This window comes from Lissotriton helveticus, chromosome 3_1 (assembly GCF_964261635.1).
Source record: "Lissotriton helveticus chromosome 3_1, aLisHel1.1, whole genome shotgun sequence".
NCBI lineage: Eukaryota > Metazoa > Chordata > Amphibia > Caudata > Salamandridae > Lissotriton > Lissotriton helveticus.
The window spans coordinates 275,205,714-275,226,838 of record NC_136061.1 but is presented as its reverse complement, the minus strand read 5'-3'; the positions used below and the strand labels follow the sequence as shown (position 1 = coordinate 275,226,838).

At 48.8% G+C, this 21,125-nt stretch overlaps 2 protein-coding genes across 4 annotated transcripts in view; both read left to right on the top strand.

Annotated features, from left to right (window-relative positions):
- The window catches only part of USP32 (ubiquitin specific peptidase 32), a 1,745,589-nt gene that overhangs the window by 1,130,932 nt on the left and 593,532 nt on the right, over positions 1–21,125 (top strand). The gene's annotated exons all lie outside the window — the stretch shown is intronic.
- On the top strand, positions 1,860–13,393 carry LOC144824504 (uncharacterized). Its single transcript, XM_078683577.1, has 2 exons — positions 1,860–7,309; positions 12,388–13,393. Exon 1 carries the CDS (start codon positions 4,562–4,564, stop codon positions 5,765–5,767), a length of 1,206 nt encoding a protein of 401 aa, XP_078539703.1. The 5' UTR covers positions 1,860–4,561; the 3' UTR covers positions 5,768–7,309; positions 12,388–13,393.

Genomic DNA, 21,125 nt, shown 5'->3' with positions numbered 1-21,125 from the left:
AGAGCAAGGGTTACTCCCCTTTTCAGGGCCCTAGTTTTGCACATGATTATGTCAGGTTCGAGGCATGTGGGCTGCTGAATTCATATCTTAGTCAAAAGAAGTGGGTGACCCAATAAACCCTTGCGAGCTTGGGTAATGTATGTTAATAACAAATGCGCCTGCAAGGGTATTTGTTTATTAGAAATTAATCACAGACTATAGACCTGGTTTCTTCTTGTAAACTTTGGTCTATCCAACCTAATTGGCATCTGTTAAAAATTCTTAGTGTCTTAGTATTAAAGACTCAAAAATTAATTAAGTTAGATACATTAAAAGAGCTACACGGGAAATTTGTTTCATAGAAAATTGATTCTTTATATTATTTTCTTATAGGGTACTGTTCAGCATTAAAAATTAATCATACAGAAAATTACAAATGTATAGGAATCAGATAAATCAATCCATTAATCCATCTGTATTGCAGTCCAATCTATTCAGAATTATCAAGAGCGAATCCTATGTTACTACAAAAAGAGATGTCACTGTTCAAATTTAATGAAAACCAAAAAAGATATGGATAATAAAGTCGACATTTCTGTCTTATATTTGTTGACTCCTTAAGACCATCTTCAGGACAACCAATCTTAAAATAAAGACGAGACCCCCTGGGCAGTTCTGTTTGAATTCTTGAACTGGTGTCTTTTGGAAAATCCAAATTCTGCCTTAGTCTTCACCAAAGGAAACCTTAACCTGGTATTGTCTGACTTACGCAGGCTTAAGGTTGAAAAATCTTTTTCACCTTTTTGGCAATCAGAATAGATATTTTTACTCTCCAAGTAAACGGTACGATTTCTTCTGAAAACGGCGTGATCGCGCGAGATTTTGCAATTCTCGTTCAAAACAAATTTCCCGTGTAGCTCTTTAATGTATCTAACTTAATTAATTTTTGAGTCTTTAATACTAAGACACTAAGAATTTTTAACAGATGCCAATTAGGTTGGATAGACCAAAGTTTACAAGAAGAAACCAGGTCTATAGAATGTGATTAATTTCTAATAAACAAATCCCCTTGCAGGCGAATTCATATCTTAGCATAGATCGCCGCCTAGTGTTGGGTCCGGATGATTGCACCTTGTTGTCCTGGAAGAGTCTTCGAAGTATCACAAGATAGGTGACTCCTCCCCTGGACTACAGTGCGCATGGGCATCTTCTCCATCCTTAGATTATTTTTTTCTGCCATTGAGTTCGGATGTTATTCCTCTACTCCAACTTCGGAACCGAAACTAAACTACTTTGTAAGGCCAAAAGGCCTTCTACTTCGACGGTATTGTTCTCGTTCGTTACTTCTTGACTCGACCAAACTTTCCATCTCGATCCGGTCGTCGACGCGGTCCGTTGGGCCTTTCAACGCCACATGGGCCTGCTGTCTATGGAAAGGAGCCCGTTCAAAAGGTGCCCACAATGCCACTCCAAATTCCCGCATACTGACAAACATACAGTATTCAACAAGTGCTTATCACCGGAGCACAACGAAGAAAATTGCCCAGCGTGTGCCCAATTCCGTTCGAAGAAGACCATCCGGAATCGACGGGCCGCTAGGCAAGAGATGCAGCGGCCGTCACCGGAACCGGAGAACATCTTAGATGATGAACATGACCTCCCAGAAGCGTCGGACTCGGATCTAGAAATCGTCACCGTTGAGGACCAGTCGGACTCCGATGACCAGATCACGCCGGGGCAAAAAGTGAGTACCCAGCCCCCAACACCGCTTATCCCAAACGATAAGGCTCCGGTCGAAGCATCGCCTAAAGGCCTTAGCCGAGATCGACAAGCTCCTTCAGAAGCCCCGCCTTCCGGTTTGGCTCCGAAGCCCAAAACCAGGCCTTCTGATAGCCCAGGACCGAGTACCACTCTCCCCAAGAAGGTTGTCGACCCCAAGAGGGTTGTCGAACCGAAGATCGTCGAACCGAAGAAGGTCGTTGAACCAAAGGTCGTCAAACCGAGGAAGGTTGTCCAACCAAAGGTCGTCGAACCGAAGAAGGGGGTCGAACCAAAGAAAGTCAGCAAACCCAAAAAAGTTCTCGAGCCGAAAGCTATCGAGCCAAAGAAGAGCCTCGAACCAAAACGGGTAGTCGATCCAAAAACAACACCCGACCCAAAGAAGGCCGTCGATCCTAAAAAGAGTGTCGATCAACAAAAACAGGATCACACTACAAAGCCCGTCGAGCCGAAAAAACCCATTGACTCGACCAAAAACATTGAGCCGAAAAAGGCAGTCGAGCATAAAAAACGTATCGAACCAAAAACTCCGGTCGATCCGAAACAGGTCGTCGAGCCAAAAAAGGTTGCCGAACCTAAAAAGACTGTTAAACCAACAAAAGACGTCAAACCGAGGAAGGTTACCGACCTGAAAGCAACAGCCGAGCCGAAAAAAGCTCCACAACCAAAGGCCCTACAGCCAAAGACTCACAAACAAGTCACTAAGCCAAAAACATCGGCGCCAAAGCCACGGACAGTTGAGGAAGAACTCTTTCATCCTGATCCAGTGAGTGAGGAACAACCTAAACTGTATATAGACCCTGAAACAGGACACATTACAGTTTACCACCGAAAAAGAGACCATTGGACACGGACACTCCTTCCCCTGTTCCTCCAAAGAAAAAAAGACTTCGGGACATCTCCCTCAAGGCCTTTTACTCCTCCTCCTTTCTTTCCTAATATGCCTTTTGTGCCCTACTCTCCTACACATTCAGATTATAATGATGGAGATAACATGGGGGTAGATCTCAGGATAATTTTAATGAACCAGAGGATCCTGATGCACACGATGACACATGGGATGACCAGAATGATCCATATGACCCACAACCCATCCCAGACACCTCCCCATACCCTACAAAGCCATCGCCTACTGACAACACCATTGTTTTTAATCAACTGCTGGATAGGGCAGCAAAATACCACAATGTCGACATGCACACTGACCCAATAGAAGAAGATTTTCTATTTGACACTTTTCCTACTTCTGAAAAGAATGTCAGGACTCCTCCTATGTTAAAAGGGGTACTAAAACACACGCCAGACATATTCAAAGATCCAGCCAGAGTACGTGTACTCAATCCCAGGATTGAGAAGAAATATAAAGCTGCCCCTGCAGTCCCTACTTATATTAAATCCCAGTTGCCTTTAGACTCACTAGTAGTAGCAAACTCTTGAAAGAGAGCTAACTCACAAACCACAGGAGATGCTCCCCCCCTGACAAAGAGTCTAAGATATTAGAAGCCTCAGGCAAAAGAGTAGCCTCACAGGCTGCTAATTCATGGAGGATTGCAAACACATAAGCTCTACTAGCACGCTATGAAAGAGCACATTACGATCAACTGGAAGGTTTACTGCAACACCTGCCAGAACCTTTTAAATCTCAGGCGGACGACCTCATACAGGAAGGCAAATTTATAACCAATGCTTCCATTAAATGTGCACTTGACGCAGCTGACACATCAGCCAGGTCCATTAATACTAGCGTATTACTATGCAGACATGCGTGGCTACACATCTCTGGTTTTAAAAACGAGGTGCAATCCACCATCCTCAACCAACCAGTTAACCAAGACTTCCTGTTTGGCCCTGCAGTAGAAACCATCTTAGACATAATGAAAAAAGATACCGAAACTGCTAAGTCTATGGGCGCACTTCAGTTTCAACAACATAGAGGTTCCTTTTGTCGCTCCTCCTACAGAGGCTCCGCAAGAGGCAACACATCACAAACTTCCTCTACATACAAAAGCAACACCCAAAGTTCCTTTAATAAAGGCTCCAACAGAGGAGGTTATAGGGGCAACAATAACAAGGGCAGGGGACGTGGCGGCAATAACACCAGAGCCTCCACTGCTGCCAAACAGTGACTTCATCACACTCCCTCCAGACCATCCAGCACCAGTCGGAGGCAGAATCAAACAAATCCTACCAGTCTGGAACTCCATTACCACAGACAGGTGGGTGAGACAAATTATCCAGTATGGTTATTGCCTGGAACTCACTTCTACTCCTCCCAACATACCACCCAAACACCGTCCTATGTCCAAAGAACACATCACACTGTTACAACAAGAGGTCGCGTCCATGCTACAAAAGGGAGCAATAGAACCAGTCCCTTTTCAACACCAGGGAACAGGGGTATACTCTCTATACTTCCTAATTCCCAAAAAGTATGGATCCCTCAGACCTATACTAGACCTCAAACCGCTAAATCAATACATACTCTCAGAGCATTTCCATATGATTACTCTACAACAAGTACTCGTTACTCCAGCAAGGCGACTTCCTGGCTATATTAGACCTCAAAGATGCATATTTTCACATACCTGTACATCCAGCTGACAGGAAATACCTCAGGTTCAAAATAGAGGGTCAACATTATCAATTCAAACTTCTCCCCTTCGGGGTGACTACAGCACCAAGGGTTTTCACAAAATGTCTAGAGGTAGTAGCAGCACACCTCAGAAGTCAAAACATCCACGTGTTTCCATACCTCGACGATTGGCTCATAAAGGCCAACTCGTATGCGCAGTGTGCAAGCCATATGTCTCAAACACTCCAGCTGCTGCACAGTCTGGGTTTTTCCATAAATTACCAAAAATCACATCTACAGCAATATCTGGGAGCTACAATAGATACCTCAGTAGCAAAGGCATATCCAAATCCTGCCAGGATAGCCAACATGCAGACTCTCATTCAAAAGTTTCAGCCACAACACTCTTTGCCAGCTCAAGTGTTCATGCAGCTCATAGGCATGATGGCCTCCTGCATATTCATTGTCCCTCATTCCCGACTTCAAATGCGTCCTTTGCAAGAATGCCTAGCACGGCAGTGGAACCAAGCTCAAGGACAACTAAAAGACCTAGTGTTGGTAGACAGTCGCTCTTACAACTCTCTGCAGTGGTGGAACCCACAAAACCTTTCCAAGGGGCGACTGTTCCAAGAGCCGGTTCCACAAGTAGTACTAACAGCGGACACATCACTGACAGGTTGGGGAGCCCACTTACTTCAATACACAGTCCAAGGGCTCTGGACAATCAAACAAAAGACACTGCATATCAACCACTTGGAGTTGCTAGCAATATGTCTGGCACTGAAAGCATTCCAGAAATACTTGTACAACAAGGCGGTGTTGATCCGGACAGACAACATGACAACCATGTATTACATCCAGAAACAAGGAGGGACACACTCTCCACAGCTGTCTCACCTAGCACAGAGCATATGGAGGTGGGCAATTCCCAAAAACATTTTTGTCCTAGCAGAACACCTTCCAGGGAAAGACAATCAAATAGCAGATCTGTTAAGCAGACACAGCCAACAGCTACACGAATGGGAGATTCACCCTCAAGCTCTCCAACCATTCTTCCAAGAATGGGGGCATCCAGAGATCGATCTGTTTGCCACAAATGAAAACTCAAAATGCCACTACTTTGCCGCCAGGGTCCCACATCCGTTGTCACAGCGCAATGCGATATGGATGAACTGGTCAGGCAGATTTGCGTACGCTTTTCCACCAGCCCCACTAATTCCGCTGGTGGCACGCAAACTACGCCAGCAGTCACTCACAATGATCCTGGTTGCTCCCACATGGGCAAGACAGCCATGGTTCACAACGTTCCTAGAACTTTCAGTAGTTCCCCACCAAAGAATGCGCCTCTCGCCCCATCTTTTAACTCAGAACCATGGAGAAATCAGGCCCCCAGATCCCAATCAGATGAACCTAGCGATCTGGCTCCTGAAGTCTTAGCGTTCGGATACCTTAACTTGCCTCCTGATTGCATGAACATTATCAAGGAGGCAAGACGGCCAACTACTAGAGCATGCTATGCAGCTAAATGGAAAAGATTTGTAATTTATTGCAATAATAACCAAATCAATCCATTAGATGCTTCCATCCAAAACATTATCTGTTACCTCTTGCATCTCCAGAGATGCAATCTAGCATACTCCTCCATAAGGCTACATCTTGCTGCTATAGCAGCATATCTCCAGAACAGACAACACCTGTCCCTGTTTAGAGTACCCCCAATCAAAGCTTTTATGGAAGGTCTTAAAAGGATAATACCTCCAAAGCACCCACCTTCACCAGTCTGGAACTTAAATATAGTACTTACCAAACTTATGGGACCTCCTTTCGGACCACTCCATTCATGCGAATTACAATTTCTAACAAGGAAGGTGGCATTTTTTATTGCCATTACCTCCCTCAGGCGAGTGAGTGAGCTACAGGCACTAACCATTCAAGAACCTTTCATGCAAATACATGCAAATAAGGTAGTACTTCGGACTAACCCTAAGTTCATGCCAAAAGTCATATCCACTTTCCATATCAATCAATCCATAGAATTGCCACTTTTCTTTCAAAACCCACAGTCAGTGGCTTAAAGAGCCCTACACACACTAGATGTAAGGAGAGCTCTGCTATATTATGTTGACAGGACTACATCATTTAGGAAAACAAAGCAACTGTTTGTTGCTTTTGCCCCACAACATAAAGGTAATCCCATCTCAAAATCAGGAATAGCCAGATGGATGGTTAAATGCATTCAAATATGCTATCAAAAAGCTAAACGCACTCTAACAGTTCCCCCAAAAGCACACTCTTCGCGTAAAATGGGGGCCTCCATGGCTTTCCTAGGGAATATTCATCTTGAAGACATATGTAGGGCAGCTACATGGTCTACCATACACACTTTCACTTAACACTATTGTGTACACGTGCAAACAAAGCAGCAAGCTGCTGTAGGCCAGGCTGTCCTTAAAACTCTTTTTCAGACTGCTGCAGCTGGTACAGGTGACCACCGCTAGAGGAGATACTGCTATACAGTCTATGCTAAGATATGAATTCAGCAGCCCACATGCCTCGAACGGAAAATGCTACTTACCAGTATGCATCTGTTCTTGGCATGTAGGGCTGCTGACATTCATATTGGGAAATTCAAAGGTAAGGAATGTGCAGCTGGATAGAGTCTCTACCAGATAATGTGTTACCGAAGGTAGGTAACTTGTTCTTCAGGAACAAACCATTGGCTGATTTCCTTCACATACTTTTAAATGTTTGTGCCAATGGTATTGCGGCTTTATTGAATCAGAAAATCGCATTGAAATGATATTGTAGCATATCATTTGTTCTAATATCTCTGTATTTCATTTTTGACCACTTTTACATCATTATATTTGTACTCCAATGAATGGCATTGTTATCAGGGTGACTGTGTTTACCAACAGTTATATAGCTAGATAAAGGTGACACACAAATAATGCCCCATGTGACAATGATGATCGCTTAGTATTCTTAGGTTATGCTCCATACAGAGAGCGTTTATGTCGATCGCCCGTTGTGACCATTTCGGGATCGGGTCAAGATTCAAGATGGGGATTCCCCTCCTGTTGTCCTCCTCGTTAGTGTCCAGGATATCTTCTACAGCTAGAGGCTCAAAACAACAATTAAAATCGCCTGCCAGCAGGATGAGAGACTCAGCGTTGCAGCCAGCCAAGATGTTGTTTAGACCTGATAAGGTTGAAGATCCTCCGTTCCTGCTGTCCCTTAGATAGATGTTAAACAGTTCTAGCTTCCGTCCCCCTTTATGTTGGAGCGTTAGCCATTGGAGGTCGGGAGATTCAGTAATTCTTTGGAGGACGCTGAAGTCAAGAGCTATATTAATCCAGATATGAAGACCACCTGACGGGCGTCCTTTGGAACCTTGTTGGTGTACAGCCGGGACATAAAAGGTCGAAAAACCCACTCTGTGTCTAGGTTCCTGGCACCATGTTTCCTGAAGCAAACAGATGTCATAGGGTGCCAGGAAGGTGTTCCATTCCGGATTATCAAGGTTACGTTCAAGGCCAGCCACGTTCCAGTTTAAAATCTTCAATGGGGAATCGCCGGGTGGAAGGATTTTAGGAACGTGCAAAGAAAAAAGAGATTTTTCTTCATCCTGAATAGTTGGTATTAAGGAGATCTTAGTCCGATATGATTCGATGGGGCCAGCACTACCAGGCTGTTCGCTCTCCAGTTGATTGAGCTGAACGGGAGGAGATACGGTTAGAGAGTGGGGGTCTGGCCGTAGTTTCATCCCTGTACAGTCTGAAGTAGCCGTTTTGGGCAGATCCAGGACACGTGGCGATTGAGGCAAAAGTACGCCAACATTATTTTGAGGGCTGTAAGTCTGGTTTCCAGATGGTTCCGGAACCGTGGAGGACAAAGCTTTTCCTACTTGTGGAGTGATAGTGGGCACAAAAAGTCAGTCGACCTCCTCCAGGCCTCCAAAACTATTATAGGTTAAGAGGCCATTCCAATGTGAAAAGGTGTCCGTTGGCCTCGTAGGATGGATGTTCCGTGGAGGGTGCTGCACCAAGGACCAATTGACCGCCTGGGTGTATTCTTGGCGTGGGGGGTAAAAATAAGATAGCGGCCTCGGGATAACAAGTGATTCTTCACTGGTTGGCCAAGACCAGATGTGGCGTGCTGTATGTGGGTCGTCAAAAGTTACAACTACACAGTCCCCATGTTTGGATTTCTTTGTTGGTCCCACCCAAGGTATTCTGCGGACCATCATTACCCGGCTTCTCCTCCCATTAGAAGCCGGCCTATGGACGTTGAGCCAGTGCATTATTTTATTTATCAAAGACCAATGATTTTCGTGTTGGTCAGTGCCAAGGACAGGGACGCCTGTCAACACAACTACATACTCATTGGCCTCAGGAGGGAGATCAATATAGCCACCTCTGAAATTTTCTTTTGAACGGTGGCCCTGGGTTTCAGTATGATGAAGTCTAGTAGGTGGGGCCAGATTTGAAGTTGTATTTTGTGGCTTCGGAATCCGTGCGGGAACCTGCGGCTGTAGAGCCTGGGATTTAGCGGTAGGTGGGGCCAGATTTTAAGTTGTATTTTGTGGCTTCGGAATCCGTGCGGGGACCTGCGGCTGTAGAGCCTGGGATTTAGCGGTCGTAGAAATTTGATCCACAGCCACCGTCCTTGGCTTGGGAACAGGCCTGGAAGCAGCAGGTGCTGGCACGGGGTACTGCTCAATTTGTACAGCAGGAGCTGGCAATTGTGGGTCAGATAAAGACACGCCCTGGTTTTCAAGAGTTCTTAGGCCAAGAGTGGCCAGAGCGATAATGCTCTTTTCCATCTCGAGTAAATTGTTTTCTATTCTAGATAGTCTTAAGTCGAGTGGTGAAAGAAGTTTTTTTAGTGTTTCCCAAACTTGGTCTATAAATTCTTTATTATTTGGTCCCTGGTACTGTAACTGCAACCCCTCAACCTCTGGTGTGGTAGTAGCTAAGCCGTCACCCATTATTTGGCATGCTGGCTGTGGGATTATAGGGCCCTCGGGTAAGGCAATACATACCTGGGTATTAGCCATTGTAAGATGTTGGGAGCCTGCCACTTTAGCCTTTTTGCGGGAGTAGGCTGAGCGTGATTGGCGCTTCCTTTTAGAATGTGTGCTGGAAGCACAAGAGGTGGTTAAAGTTTCTTGGGCAGGAAAGTTAAGGGTGGAGGGCTGAAGATGGGAAAGTACAGGGAAACTTGGGTCTTCTACAGTGCGTGTTTGCTCTAAAGGGGGAATGAAAGAAGGAGTGGTCGGGGGATGGTGGAGGTCGGCCTGAATAACAATACTATCTGGGCGAACAGGGCGAGCAGGGGTGACAGCAAAGGCTATATGGCCTAGAGAGGATTTTTTCGAGTGAGCCATTACCTCAGACAGCCTACGTGCGGCTGCCAGTTCTAGGGATACCCGGGTTTGGAGTTTGGATATTTCTTCATCAATGGCTATGTTAGTGCGGGTGATGAAGTCATCCATCGGGCCGCTGACTTGTGAACCCCTATTGGCGGCCTTGCTACGAGTCATCCTGGTGCTCATAATACTTACTATAGTGTTGTATTGTGTTGGGGCCCTCTCACAGACTACTAGGTGGGTTAGCTCTCTTTAACTGGCCCAGCTTACCCCAAGAGCAACAAGTGGGGTAGGAATAGCAGGGGGGGTGGGCCAGGGCCGTCCGCTGCCGTCCTCGAACGGCCTCAAACGGCCCGCTCTTTGCCCGCTCTTCGCCCCGAGCTGCGTCCCGCGCTGCGGGAGATTACGTCTGTTATATAGGGGGCGTGAGGGGCGGGGGGCGGGCCAGCAGGGAGAGCGGACCGTCAGCTGTGACCCGGTCTCGCAGGGACTCCTGGTCACTGGAGTCCCTGCACGCTCGCAGCCCCGCTGAGCCTCTTACCCGGTCCGCCTTGGGAGCCGCCTTGGAGCCCGCTGCCTCACACCAACTCGAAGCGGCACCCGCGGAGCGGGTGCGGCGAGAAGTCGAGCCGGTCCTGGCGAGAAACAGGGGTATGTTACACCCACGCCGTCAGTTCCACAATGCCTCCGTCGATAGGGTCTGGCAGGAAAGCGTCCCAAAGATAGCAGGTAGAGTGCTCCTTTTACCAGGTGCAGGGGGCGGGGGGCGGGCCAGCAGGGAGAGCGGACCGTCAGCTGTGACCCGGTCTCGCAGGGACTCCTGGTCACTGGAGTCCCTGCACGCTCGCAGCCCCGCTGAGCCTCTTACCCGGTCCGCCTTGGGAGCCGCCTTGGAGCCCGCTGCCTCACACCAACTCGAAGCGGCACCCGTGGAGCGGGTGCGGCGAGAAGTCGAGCCGGTCCTGGCGAGAAACAGGGGTATGTTACACCCACGCCGTCAGTTCCACAATGCCTCCGTCGATAGGGTCTGGCAGGAAAGCGTCCCAAGGATAGCAGGTAGAGTGCTCCTTTTACCAGGTGCAGGGGGCGGGGGGCGGGCCAGCAGGGAGAGCGGACCGTCAGCTGTGACCCGGTCTCGCAGGGACTCCTGGTCACTGGAGTCCCTGCACGCTCGCAGCCCCGCTGAGCCTCTTACCCGGTCCGCCTTGGGAGCCGCCTTGGAGCCCGCTGCCTCACACCAACTCGAAGCGGCACCCGCGGAGCGGGTGCGGCGAGAAGTCGAGCCGGTCCTGGCGAGAAACAGGGGTATGTTACACCCACGCCGTCAGTTCCACAATGCCTCCGTCGATAGGGTCTGGCAGGAAAGCGTCCCAAAGATAGCAGGTAGAGTGCTCCTTTTACCAGGTGCAGGGGGCGGGGGGCGGGCCAGCAGGGAGAGCGGACCGTCAGCTGTGACCCGGTCTCGCAGGGACTCCTGGTCACTGGAGTCCCTGCACGCTCGCAGCCCCGCTGAGCCTCTTACCCGGTCCGCCTTGGGAGCCGCCTTGGAGCCCGCTGCCTCACACCAACTCGAAGCGGCACCCGCGGAGCGGGTGCGGCGAGAAGTCGAGCCGGTCCTGGCGAGAAACAGGGGTATGTTACACCCACGCCGTCAGTTCCACAATGCCTCCGTCGATAGGGTCTGGCAGGAAAGCGTCCCAAAGATAGCAGGTAGAGTGCTCCTTTTACCAGGTGCAGGGGGCGGGGGGCGGGCCAGCAGGGAGAGCGGACCGTCAGCTGTGACCCGGTCTCGCAGGGACTCCTGGTCACTGGAGTCCCTGCACGCTCGCAGCCCCGCTGAGCCTCTTACCCGGTCCGCCTTGGGAGCCGCCTTGGAGCCCGCTGCCTCACACCAACTCGAAGCGGCACCCGCGGAGCGGGTGCGGCGAGAAGTCGAGCCGGTCCTGGCGAGAAACAGGGGTATGTTACACCCACGCCGTCAGTTCCACAATGCCTCCGTCGATAGGGTCTGGCAGGAAAGCGTCCCAAGGATAGCAGGTAGAGTGCTCCTTTTACCAGGTGCAGGGGGCGGGGGGCGGGCCAGCAGGGAGAGCGGACCGTCAGCTGTGACCCGGTCTCGCAGGGACTCCTGGTCACTGGAGTCCCTGCACGCTCGCAGCCCCGCTGAGCCTCTTACCCGGTCCGCCTTGGGAGCCGCCTTGGAGCCCGCTGCCTCACACCAACTCGAAGCGGCACCCGCGGAGCGGGTGCGGCGAGAAGTCGAGCCGGTCCTGGCGAGAAACAGGGGTATGTTACACCCACGCCGTCAGTTCCACAATGCCTCCGTCGATAGGGTCTGGCAGGAAAGCGTCCCAAAGATAGCAGGTAGAGTGCTCCTTTTACCAGGTGCAGGGGGCGGGGGGCGGGCCAGCAGGGAGAGCGGACCGTCAGCTGTGACCCGGTCTCGCAGGGACTCCTGGTCACTGGAGTCCCTGCACGCTCGCAGCCCCGCTGAGCCTCTTACCCGGTCCGCCTTGGGAGCCGCCTTGGAGCCCGCTGCCTCACACCAACTCGAAGCGGCACCCGCGGAGCGGGTGCGGCGAGAAGTCGAGCCGGTCCTGGCGAGAAACAGGGGTATGTTACACCCACGCCGTCAGTTCCACAATGCCTCCGTCGATAGGGTCTGGCAGGAAAGCGTCCCCCTTAGTATTATCAATGGCTCCTTTGAATACTGCTATTAAGTGGGGGGACAACTGTGGTAAAACGTGAGCAGCAGGCTGTGTGAGTAATTACATCCACTACTTCATGCCTGATTAAAGCATCAAATACAGTGAAGGAGCAGTTGTAGTCAAGCAATGTGCGCTTCCACGAATACCCATGTAAGTACTAGGTTAGTTACTGTTGATGTTTGTCGTGGGAGGGGAAACAGTGCCACTCTAAATAAATGTAGGAGGTGCAAAGCAAGGGGCTGTGAGAGGTTGGAGTAATGTCAGCTCAACATAACATCAAAAGCAGGTCAACCCAAATGTATTGTAAGTGGTATCCCACTTAAGGGGGGAAAAGAGTTCTCCTCGATTGCTGCTTGGAGTGGAGCACCAGGGTGGTACCCTTCCACGGATAGAGGGTGCTTCTAGAGGCCTCTGGCTTCCACAGTTTACTGAAGGTTACCCTTCACTGTTGCCCATGCTAGTAGTGACTGTTGCCATGCTACAACCGGGGGACGGGGGCCTTCCAACAGCATGTTATTGCATGTTTAGCCAGGATCAATGCAAAATCAATAAATTGAGTTAGTTTTATTGTTTATGGTATGCAGATACAACCACAAGACACATACTTACCAACTGGGTAATGTTTGTTTCTGTAGTATGTGCAAGTTGTGCGATCAGTGCTGACCAGTAATTGATAGTAAGTGGGAAGACCACAGCTTGTGACGTAGATCAGCGTCAGGAAGAAGGCACTAGGGGCTGCAAGTGCACGCCCCAGGAAAGAATTCATAGATAGTAATAGATAACACCCTATATAACATAAAGTATTGGAAGAGCTTGGGTAGCACCCAGAATACTCTACTGTGCCATGTTCAATGTTTTTAATATGCCGTAATGTATCTATTGTCACTGTTCAACTTCCTGCAAATGCATGTTGTTTTCAAATAACAGTATCATCATTTGTAACATGGAATGCTAAATACCAATAAAAAAGTTAAACAAAAAAAATAGTCTTGGAAGAGCTTGAACCTCACTTTCTGGTAAACTGTAAGAGGTTAAGCTAGAATGCTATTGCCTTATCGGGAAGGGACTTCCTTAACTCCATCTCCCATTTGACGTGGATGCTGGTAAAAGTAATTAGGATGTGTTCTCCAGTAGCTTAAAAATAGGTAATTAGCAGCCTCCTGTTGCCCATAACGTGGATGTATTGCATCATGGTATGAGTTGACGTCTCAACTGCTGTGGTTTTCCAGTGGTGTCTCGGAATACAGGTCAGCATATGATAGGTCAGAAAGTGTCCTCTATGAATGTTGTTCGGATCTCCCAGCTCAGCAAAAGGCATTAAAGCCAAATCCTGAAATAGGTCCCAAAAGGTTGTAAAGCCCGGTTTGTGCCAGTATTGCAAACTGACAGTTGTTAAACAGCCTCTGTTTTGTGGGAAGCCCAAAAGATGGATGACAGGAGCATTAATGAGATTTGGTGCCATATTGCATAGGGTTTTACAGAAGTAGTAGTCGGTCACTCTAAACAAGTGTAAGGATTGGAAAAATCATAATATACGTACCAAGTGCCAGGGGGGGTTAAGGAGAGGCGCTATCATCAAGATGGTGGTCAGCAAACCAGCGCCTTAACCATTGCTAAGTAATATTGTTCGTAAATGGGAGCTCCCAGCCATACCCTATGTGTAGGCAGGCTTAACTTGGACAATGCCACCCTGTGATGGACATTGCACCAAATTAGATCCAACAACAAAGAGTCTGGTGTGCCAAAAAATGAAACCAGCAGCTTGAGAGGGAGAGCAGAAAAGTAGTATAATAAGCACAGGAGTCCAACCACTTTGCAAATGGTTATTTTTCCCATGACTGAATGAGTAACAGTTTTCAAGAATGCGATCTGGCCTCGGATCTCTGTCACAGTTCTGGATAGGTTTTCATCAAACAAGTCACTTTCATCACGATCTATACAAACTCCAATATATCAGAATGTGCAGGATTGACATGAGTATCCCTCTGCTTGCATCAAGTTCTAATTTCTCTGCTCCAGCTCAGAGACTAAAAAGACCAGATTTCCTCCAATTAAGGAGGATGCCTGAGATTTCAGGTAAGGTGTTCAGGGTGATAGCAATGCCAGCGTGAACTACTGCCGCTTCATGAACATGTAACAAATTATTCTTCACATATAGGGCATAAGAGTGGATTCTGTCCCCAAGTGGTATTCCCCAGCGAGCACTTTTGTGACCTGACGAAGAAGCCATTGGCTACCCTTTTAAGGCAAAAAGGATGGGGCACAATGGACAGCTCTGTTTAGTGCCCCTGTGGATTCCTTGCAGCTTTGACAGAAGCCTGCCCATGTGGACCCATGCCAATAGCATGGTATATAATAGGTGAACTATAGCAATAAAGCCTCTGCCCCGACCCTAGTTCTTCATCAACTGGAAAATATAGGGCCAACTTAGTGAATCAAATGCTTTGTCGAGCTCTATGACCATGAATGCCGCCCAGGGCCAAACTCACAGACTGGCCTCTATAATCAGCAAGAGCCCTTGAATATTGAGTGGAGGTTTTCTGCCAGGTACAGTGCCATTTTGATCAAGCTGCACCAGCTGTGGAATGAATGGTAACAAATGCTCTTCTGATATTCTTAAGATTTTATAGTCTGTGTTCGGGATTGTCAGTGACCTGTGAGGATAGATCTGATAGTTCCTTGCCTAGCTTTGGGACACAGGTAAGTAGGGCCTCTTCCAAAGATGCCGTGGGAGGCCGTCCGCCACAGTAGCTTCATATAACGATGCCAGTCACTGGAAAAAAAGTGCAAAAAAGTGTAGTAGACCTCCATTGGGAGTCCACCTGGAACTGGAGTTTTGTTGGTGGCCAGGGACCTTACAGCTTCCTTTATTTCAGCTACAGAGATAGCAAGACCAAAATTGTGAGCCTGTTCTAGAGTGACACGAGGCAGTGACATATCAGACAAAAAATCTAACATCCCCTCCTAAAGAAAAGGTTGTGTAGCAACCTAGAAGGTTGTTGTGGTCTACATGGGTGCCATGTATATCTGCCTGGGTATGTGTGTATGTACCTTGAGTAAGCCGAAGGGATGGAGTGATGGGGGTGATTCCTTCTTTATAAGCCACAAGAAAAGGGTCACAGATTTGACGGCTTTCACCTGCGTCTTCAGTGCATGCACCATTAAGTTGACATGGCATGGTCACTCAAGCAGCTCATAGTGCTTTGTATGTGCAGCCAAAAGAACCTGTTGGTGTGCAGCCTCCCCAATCGACTGGGTCTCCAGCCTGAGCAAGGACTCCTCTCTAGCACCTAGGTTTGCGTCTAGTGCTCCCTGAGCCACCAGCACTTTTGCAGTTTTTGTGTATAGTTGTACGGAATACCACATCCTCCAGAAAGGAGGGTTGAAATGGGGAGACGTGACTCACCCTGCCTGAGCTGTGCGACCAAAGTATTACGATCAGAAACCGCCTTGCCCTAGTAGGCAGTGTGTGTAAAAAGCGACCTATTGAGGTGGTGCAGACAATTCTGTCAAGTCATGAGCGCAATTTTTGGGGAGGAGAGTAAAACGGCTGGATCATGTTGAGATCATAATTCTAACTCTGAAAGCCTCACTCAGCCTATCTCTTTGCTGAGCTACTGTACCGGACAAATTAAGTTAGCCATGGTCAAGTCATTGCTAAACAAACCTAACTGAGATCTTAAGATCTTGTCCAGTTATAGACCTAGCTCCTTAAAAAGTACCAGCAAAAATATTGGGAAAAACTGGCGACTATCCAATTGGTCATTTTCTTGGAAACTCAAAACATTCTTCATTGTTCTCAAGTAGACTTTAGACCCCAGCATTGTACAGAGTTGGCACTTCTCGAAGTTTCAGAATCTCTAAAGTTTGTTAGGCAGTGGAAAAACATGCTGTGTTGATCCTCGTAGATATGTTGACATCCTGCAACACATTCGTCACGGTAGCCTTCTTCAACGGCTTGCTGACATAGGTATTCATGATCGTGCTTTGGCCTGGCTCCACTCGTTCCTTGAGAATGAGGAAGCAGGCCATTACATTGGGGCCTTTAAGATCAAATGGGAAATTGGATAAATACGGTGTCCCCAGGACATTTCTCTCAGCCCTAGTACTGATTTTCAGGCTGAGATGCCTTTTGGGGTGAATGTTGCACTTTATAAAGTTATTCTTATTCATTTATTCATGTGTCTACTCTTATATCATCATGGAGGCGATACCAGATAGCTTCCGGTGACTATTGGTGCAACCAGCGAGCCAAGCATTTAGCATTATATGTGGTTGGTGCTTGAGGGAGAGGAAGGAATGACCTGTCCATGCAGGTGCTCAATACATTATTAAGGTCCTTGCCAAGTGCCCAAGGAACATTGGCCCACTATGCCAACACCACACATAAATTATCTCATAAAGCAGCTTATTCTGAGTTAGGGGCATATATGCTACCTAATTGCAGCATTCTGCAATTTAGGCTTCCCTTTACCAGGGTGTATCTCCTCTCCCTGTCCAAGACAGTTGTACATGGCAGGAATGAAACTCCAGCCCATACCCAGATTAAAGCTCTGCAATAATCATCTAAATAATTGGTAGATAAACCCTGGCCTCCCTGTAGTCTCTGCAGGTGGACTATCTCTGGCTCAGTCAAGTCTGTCTCCTGCAGGAGCAGAATTTGTGTAACTCTGCGCTTATGGTAGGAGTAAACTGGCTAGTGTTTACTTGCTAAGCACATCTCTAATATTTCCATGTGAGGAAATTATAGTCAGAAGTCAGCATTGCTAAAATGCTGTAAGTGAGGGGTGGCACAGAAGTGTGAAAAACTGTCTGTAGTGTGCTGCTGCGACAGAGAGTCCCCACTAATGTGAGGGATTTATTTTGGAGAAGTCTGCGAAGATGATACGTTAACAAAAAATATTAACAAGAATACAAAGAACAGAGGGCAACCCCCCTCCCCCAATTTAAACTGTATGTTACCAATGTAGACCATGTTGCGTGGGGTTAGGCTAGTGCAGATCTTAGTGCAAATAGCCATAGGGGCCTATGTAGTCGGAGTTTAGGAAAGGGCACTTTAAGACAATGCATTGCAAGTGGGGCAGCCATCTGAAATAGGTGATAACCAATGATTGAGCCCAATGTAAAAGCTGCAAGCTAACCAGCAAGAATATTATGGGCCCAAGGCACCCTCTCCACTAGGGGACAAGGGCAGGATCATCAGGAATCTGATAGACTACTAGCCGTAGATTCCTTAATGTAGAATTATCACCGGGCGTGAGACTGGATCCGGATTTTTTTTTGCCACAGCAACACTTTGCGCCGGGGGGATGGCATCACGCGACTCCGCCCTGGCGTTGTCCACGTACGTGACGTCAGCGAGGTCACATAAGTCCCGCCCCGGCGTGCCTACGTCAGTTTTTTCCTTTTCCACGTGCAACGCGGATCCGGTTCATGCTCCGGGCCTGTTTAGGCCTTTCCCTTTCGCTTTTGCGTATGTTTGTGGGAACAGTGTACGGATGCCTTCAGGCTTTAAGACGTGCTCGTCTTGTGGACGCCTGATGTCGGCGACGGACCCTCACCTCATTTGCATGTGGTGCTTGGGGGAACATAAACAAAAAGGGAGTGGAGAGGGTGTGGATTCGGTCTCCCCAGTCGCAGTATACATAAACAAAGAGAATCCACGGAAAAAAGTATTAGGTATGGTCCCTACGATGGTGGGGAACACACTGTGTTCTTTAAATACCCCTCACACACCAAAATGGCCCTTGGTGTCAAGCTTCATCATAGGGGTCTTCGCATCCCTCTACGGAATGCAGCGTGCTACAAACCAGCGACTATTCGGGAGCACTGTTGTAAACTCTATGTGTGGTGCGTGAGGGTATTGGGTACCGTGTGAGTAGTGGGGTCAGGAGTGAGTGAACATGTGAGTGTGAAAAAATACCTGGCACGTGAGGGCTGAAAAGACTTTTATTCTGCCTCCATGCTGGTATTATTAAAAGGGGTGTGGTGGAGGTATTATTCTATTTAATGTACAATACCTCACTTGTGCGTCGACCTGTTTTGAAGCAAGGCTTCTTCTTCAGGACGGGTGCACAGATCCCAACTTTACTCACGTCTAGGAATAGGTTAAGTTACCTGTACTATAAATATTGATAGGTAATATGCTAAATGTGCCCATTCAACTCAATTTCTCTCATAAAATGCCTACAATGAGGACCTAGAATGAAAAGTACCTAAAATGAGGACCTGGAATGAAAAAGAAGAACACAAGGGAAAGAAAACACATGTGGTACTTCAGTTTAAACATCCAGCATGGTTAGATAGTGACCTAAAAAATTGAATAGCGACATGAGCCTGAAAAACGGAAGGAACAGGTGCTTAATAGCATCCTACAGTTTTGAGGCAAAAAAAAAACATACAGTCTTTGTAGTAGCATTATGGAATCCAGTTGTAGGTTCGAGCTTGCTGCCTCGGCTATGCCGTACTTACAAAACAAGAAGATTCCCTCTCTCCAACCGTCCCATCCGCGGCTCCTAGTTCAATGAGGAGCGCGGAGGGACAGGCTTAAGTACCCCCATTAATTGGATAATTCGGAAAAATTCCGAGTTAGTCCAGTGATGCCGAATACCTTGAAAGGTATTTCCGGTCTGCGTGGGAAATCGTGGTGCATTCTGTGTCTGTTCAATTCGCGGCACGGTGCTTCTCATGCACCGGCGCGTTGGGAAGTGCTCATGCACCCTGGCGGTATGTGGTTGTTATGATTTCAGCGCGTTGCGCAGTAGAGAGGAGTGAGGCGTTATAGTGCCCATGCAAACTGACAGACATTGAATTTTGTGGGTTATGCGCAAGCACAGTGATGACCACAGCAATCCTCACAGAGGGTGCCCGTGTTTTGAGGAGCATCAACAATAATACTCTTTCGCCTGCAGGCGTTACAGTGAGTTTTATATAGCACAAGGAACAGCACTGCATGTGTGTGCGAATATAAGTGCTGAGAGACACCAGAAAATAGAAAAAATTGGGCTGAAAACTGAGAAAACTGGAAATTATACTCCTGCCACTAGCTAGTACGTATGGAGAAAAACACTAGTGTTGTTTGCCTAGCGACAGATAATGCCGGGTCAAGGCAAAAAGACATAGAGACATAAAGGTGCGGGGGGCAACAAACCACATGGGTATGCCGCAGTGATATAAACTTGTGCTAGGTTGGCATATTATTCAAAACCACTGAAAAAAACAGTTACGGGTGCTCTACATAACCCAAGGTAAATGCAAAAATGTTGGGGTGAACCCCTAACTAAATTGATTCCACGGGATATCGTCATTGAGTCCAAAGGTATTGGTCCCTAAGCGGAACGCCCAATGCTGCTCCTTCTCAAAGAGTACGTCAGCGGATCCCTTGCAGTGTACGGGGCCCTCCGCGGCATCGCCGGCGGCTCCGGCCCCGGCGCTGACTGGTTCGGATCCAGGTTCGGAGGATGTGGTGCCTTTGGGGTGCTGCCCTTCGGGGGTTCCTCCTTCGGACCACAGCACCTCTGCTTAGCCTCAAACTCCTGCAGGAGTCCCTCTGGAGTTGCAGGAGGTCGCCGGGGCTCAGGTCGCATCCCCGAGCCCCTCTCGGCCCTTTGGACAGGCAGCGATCTTGTCTGAGGCTGAGGCAACGCCGCTACGGCGCCGGTAGCTGCTGGTACTGGCAGCGCCACAGGAGTCGCGGACCCCTCTCGTCCCGTCATGGGTCGAGGCTGGCGGGGGACCCTTGTCCCTCCCCGGGTTCCTCTTGTCCCTCCACACAGGTGGCTGCCTCGTCAGGGATCGAGTAGGCCCCGTCCCAGCCCCAGTCTCCTGCACCGTGTAATGTGGCGGAGACTAGTCCGGCGTCTCCTCTGGCGCTGGATGACGACGACGTCCTGCCTCAGGTTGTGGACTCTACGGCACCAGACAGGAGGTTCGGCGCCTGCTGGTGTCGTCCTCCCTGGAGACGGGCCGCCACGTCTTGGCTTTTTCCCGGACCTCATCAAAGGACAGCTTCTCGTCGTTGCCGCGGTCTTCGCTGGAGGAGCCACTCCTAAGGTCCCTCTTCCTCTTTTCCGGACCTGGCCCTTCCCCACTCCAGCTGGCTTTGGGGACGGCCGCTATAACTTGCAGCCGTCGCCTACGGAGGACCTGCTTTACCCACCGCGGGGGCCCTACGGAGGCAGGTGCTGCCTTCGCTTGCGCTATTTCCATGGCTGTGGGAATTTTGCGCATGGGTGATCCGGCTGCCTATTTCCCCGCGGATCATCTTCTGGATGCCCTCCACCAGGCCTCTGGTGGTAGGGAGCTGCTGCTTCCCTTTGAGGGTTCGCTCCATTCTTCTCTGATGGGGACACCCCGCCATGGGGGATCCGGTGCCCCAACACCTTCTGCACCGGCACCTTACAGCACCGCGTGACCCGGTGTGTCTTTCCCTCCACCCCTCTGGCAGAAGCCCCCTTTTGCAGACTGCCTGTCCCTCCCTCGCCCTGTCTGTTGGACTCGTCCCCTGTGGGACCCTCTGTTATGTCCAGGCTGATGGGGTCCTCTCGCAGACCCTCCTTCCCCATGGATATGGCTAGGGTATCTATTCTACGTTGAGGAATCTGTGGCTAGTAGTCTCTATTGGATGTACGAGTTACTTACCTTCAGTAATGATATATCTGGTGGAGACGATTCTAGCTGCAGATACCTTCACGGCCCGCCCTTCCTCCTCGTTCTG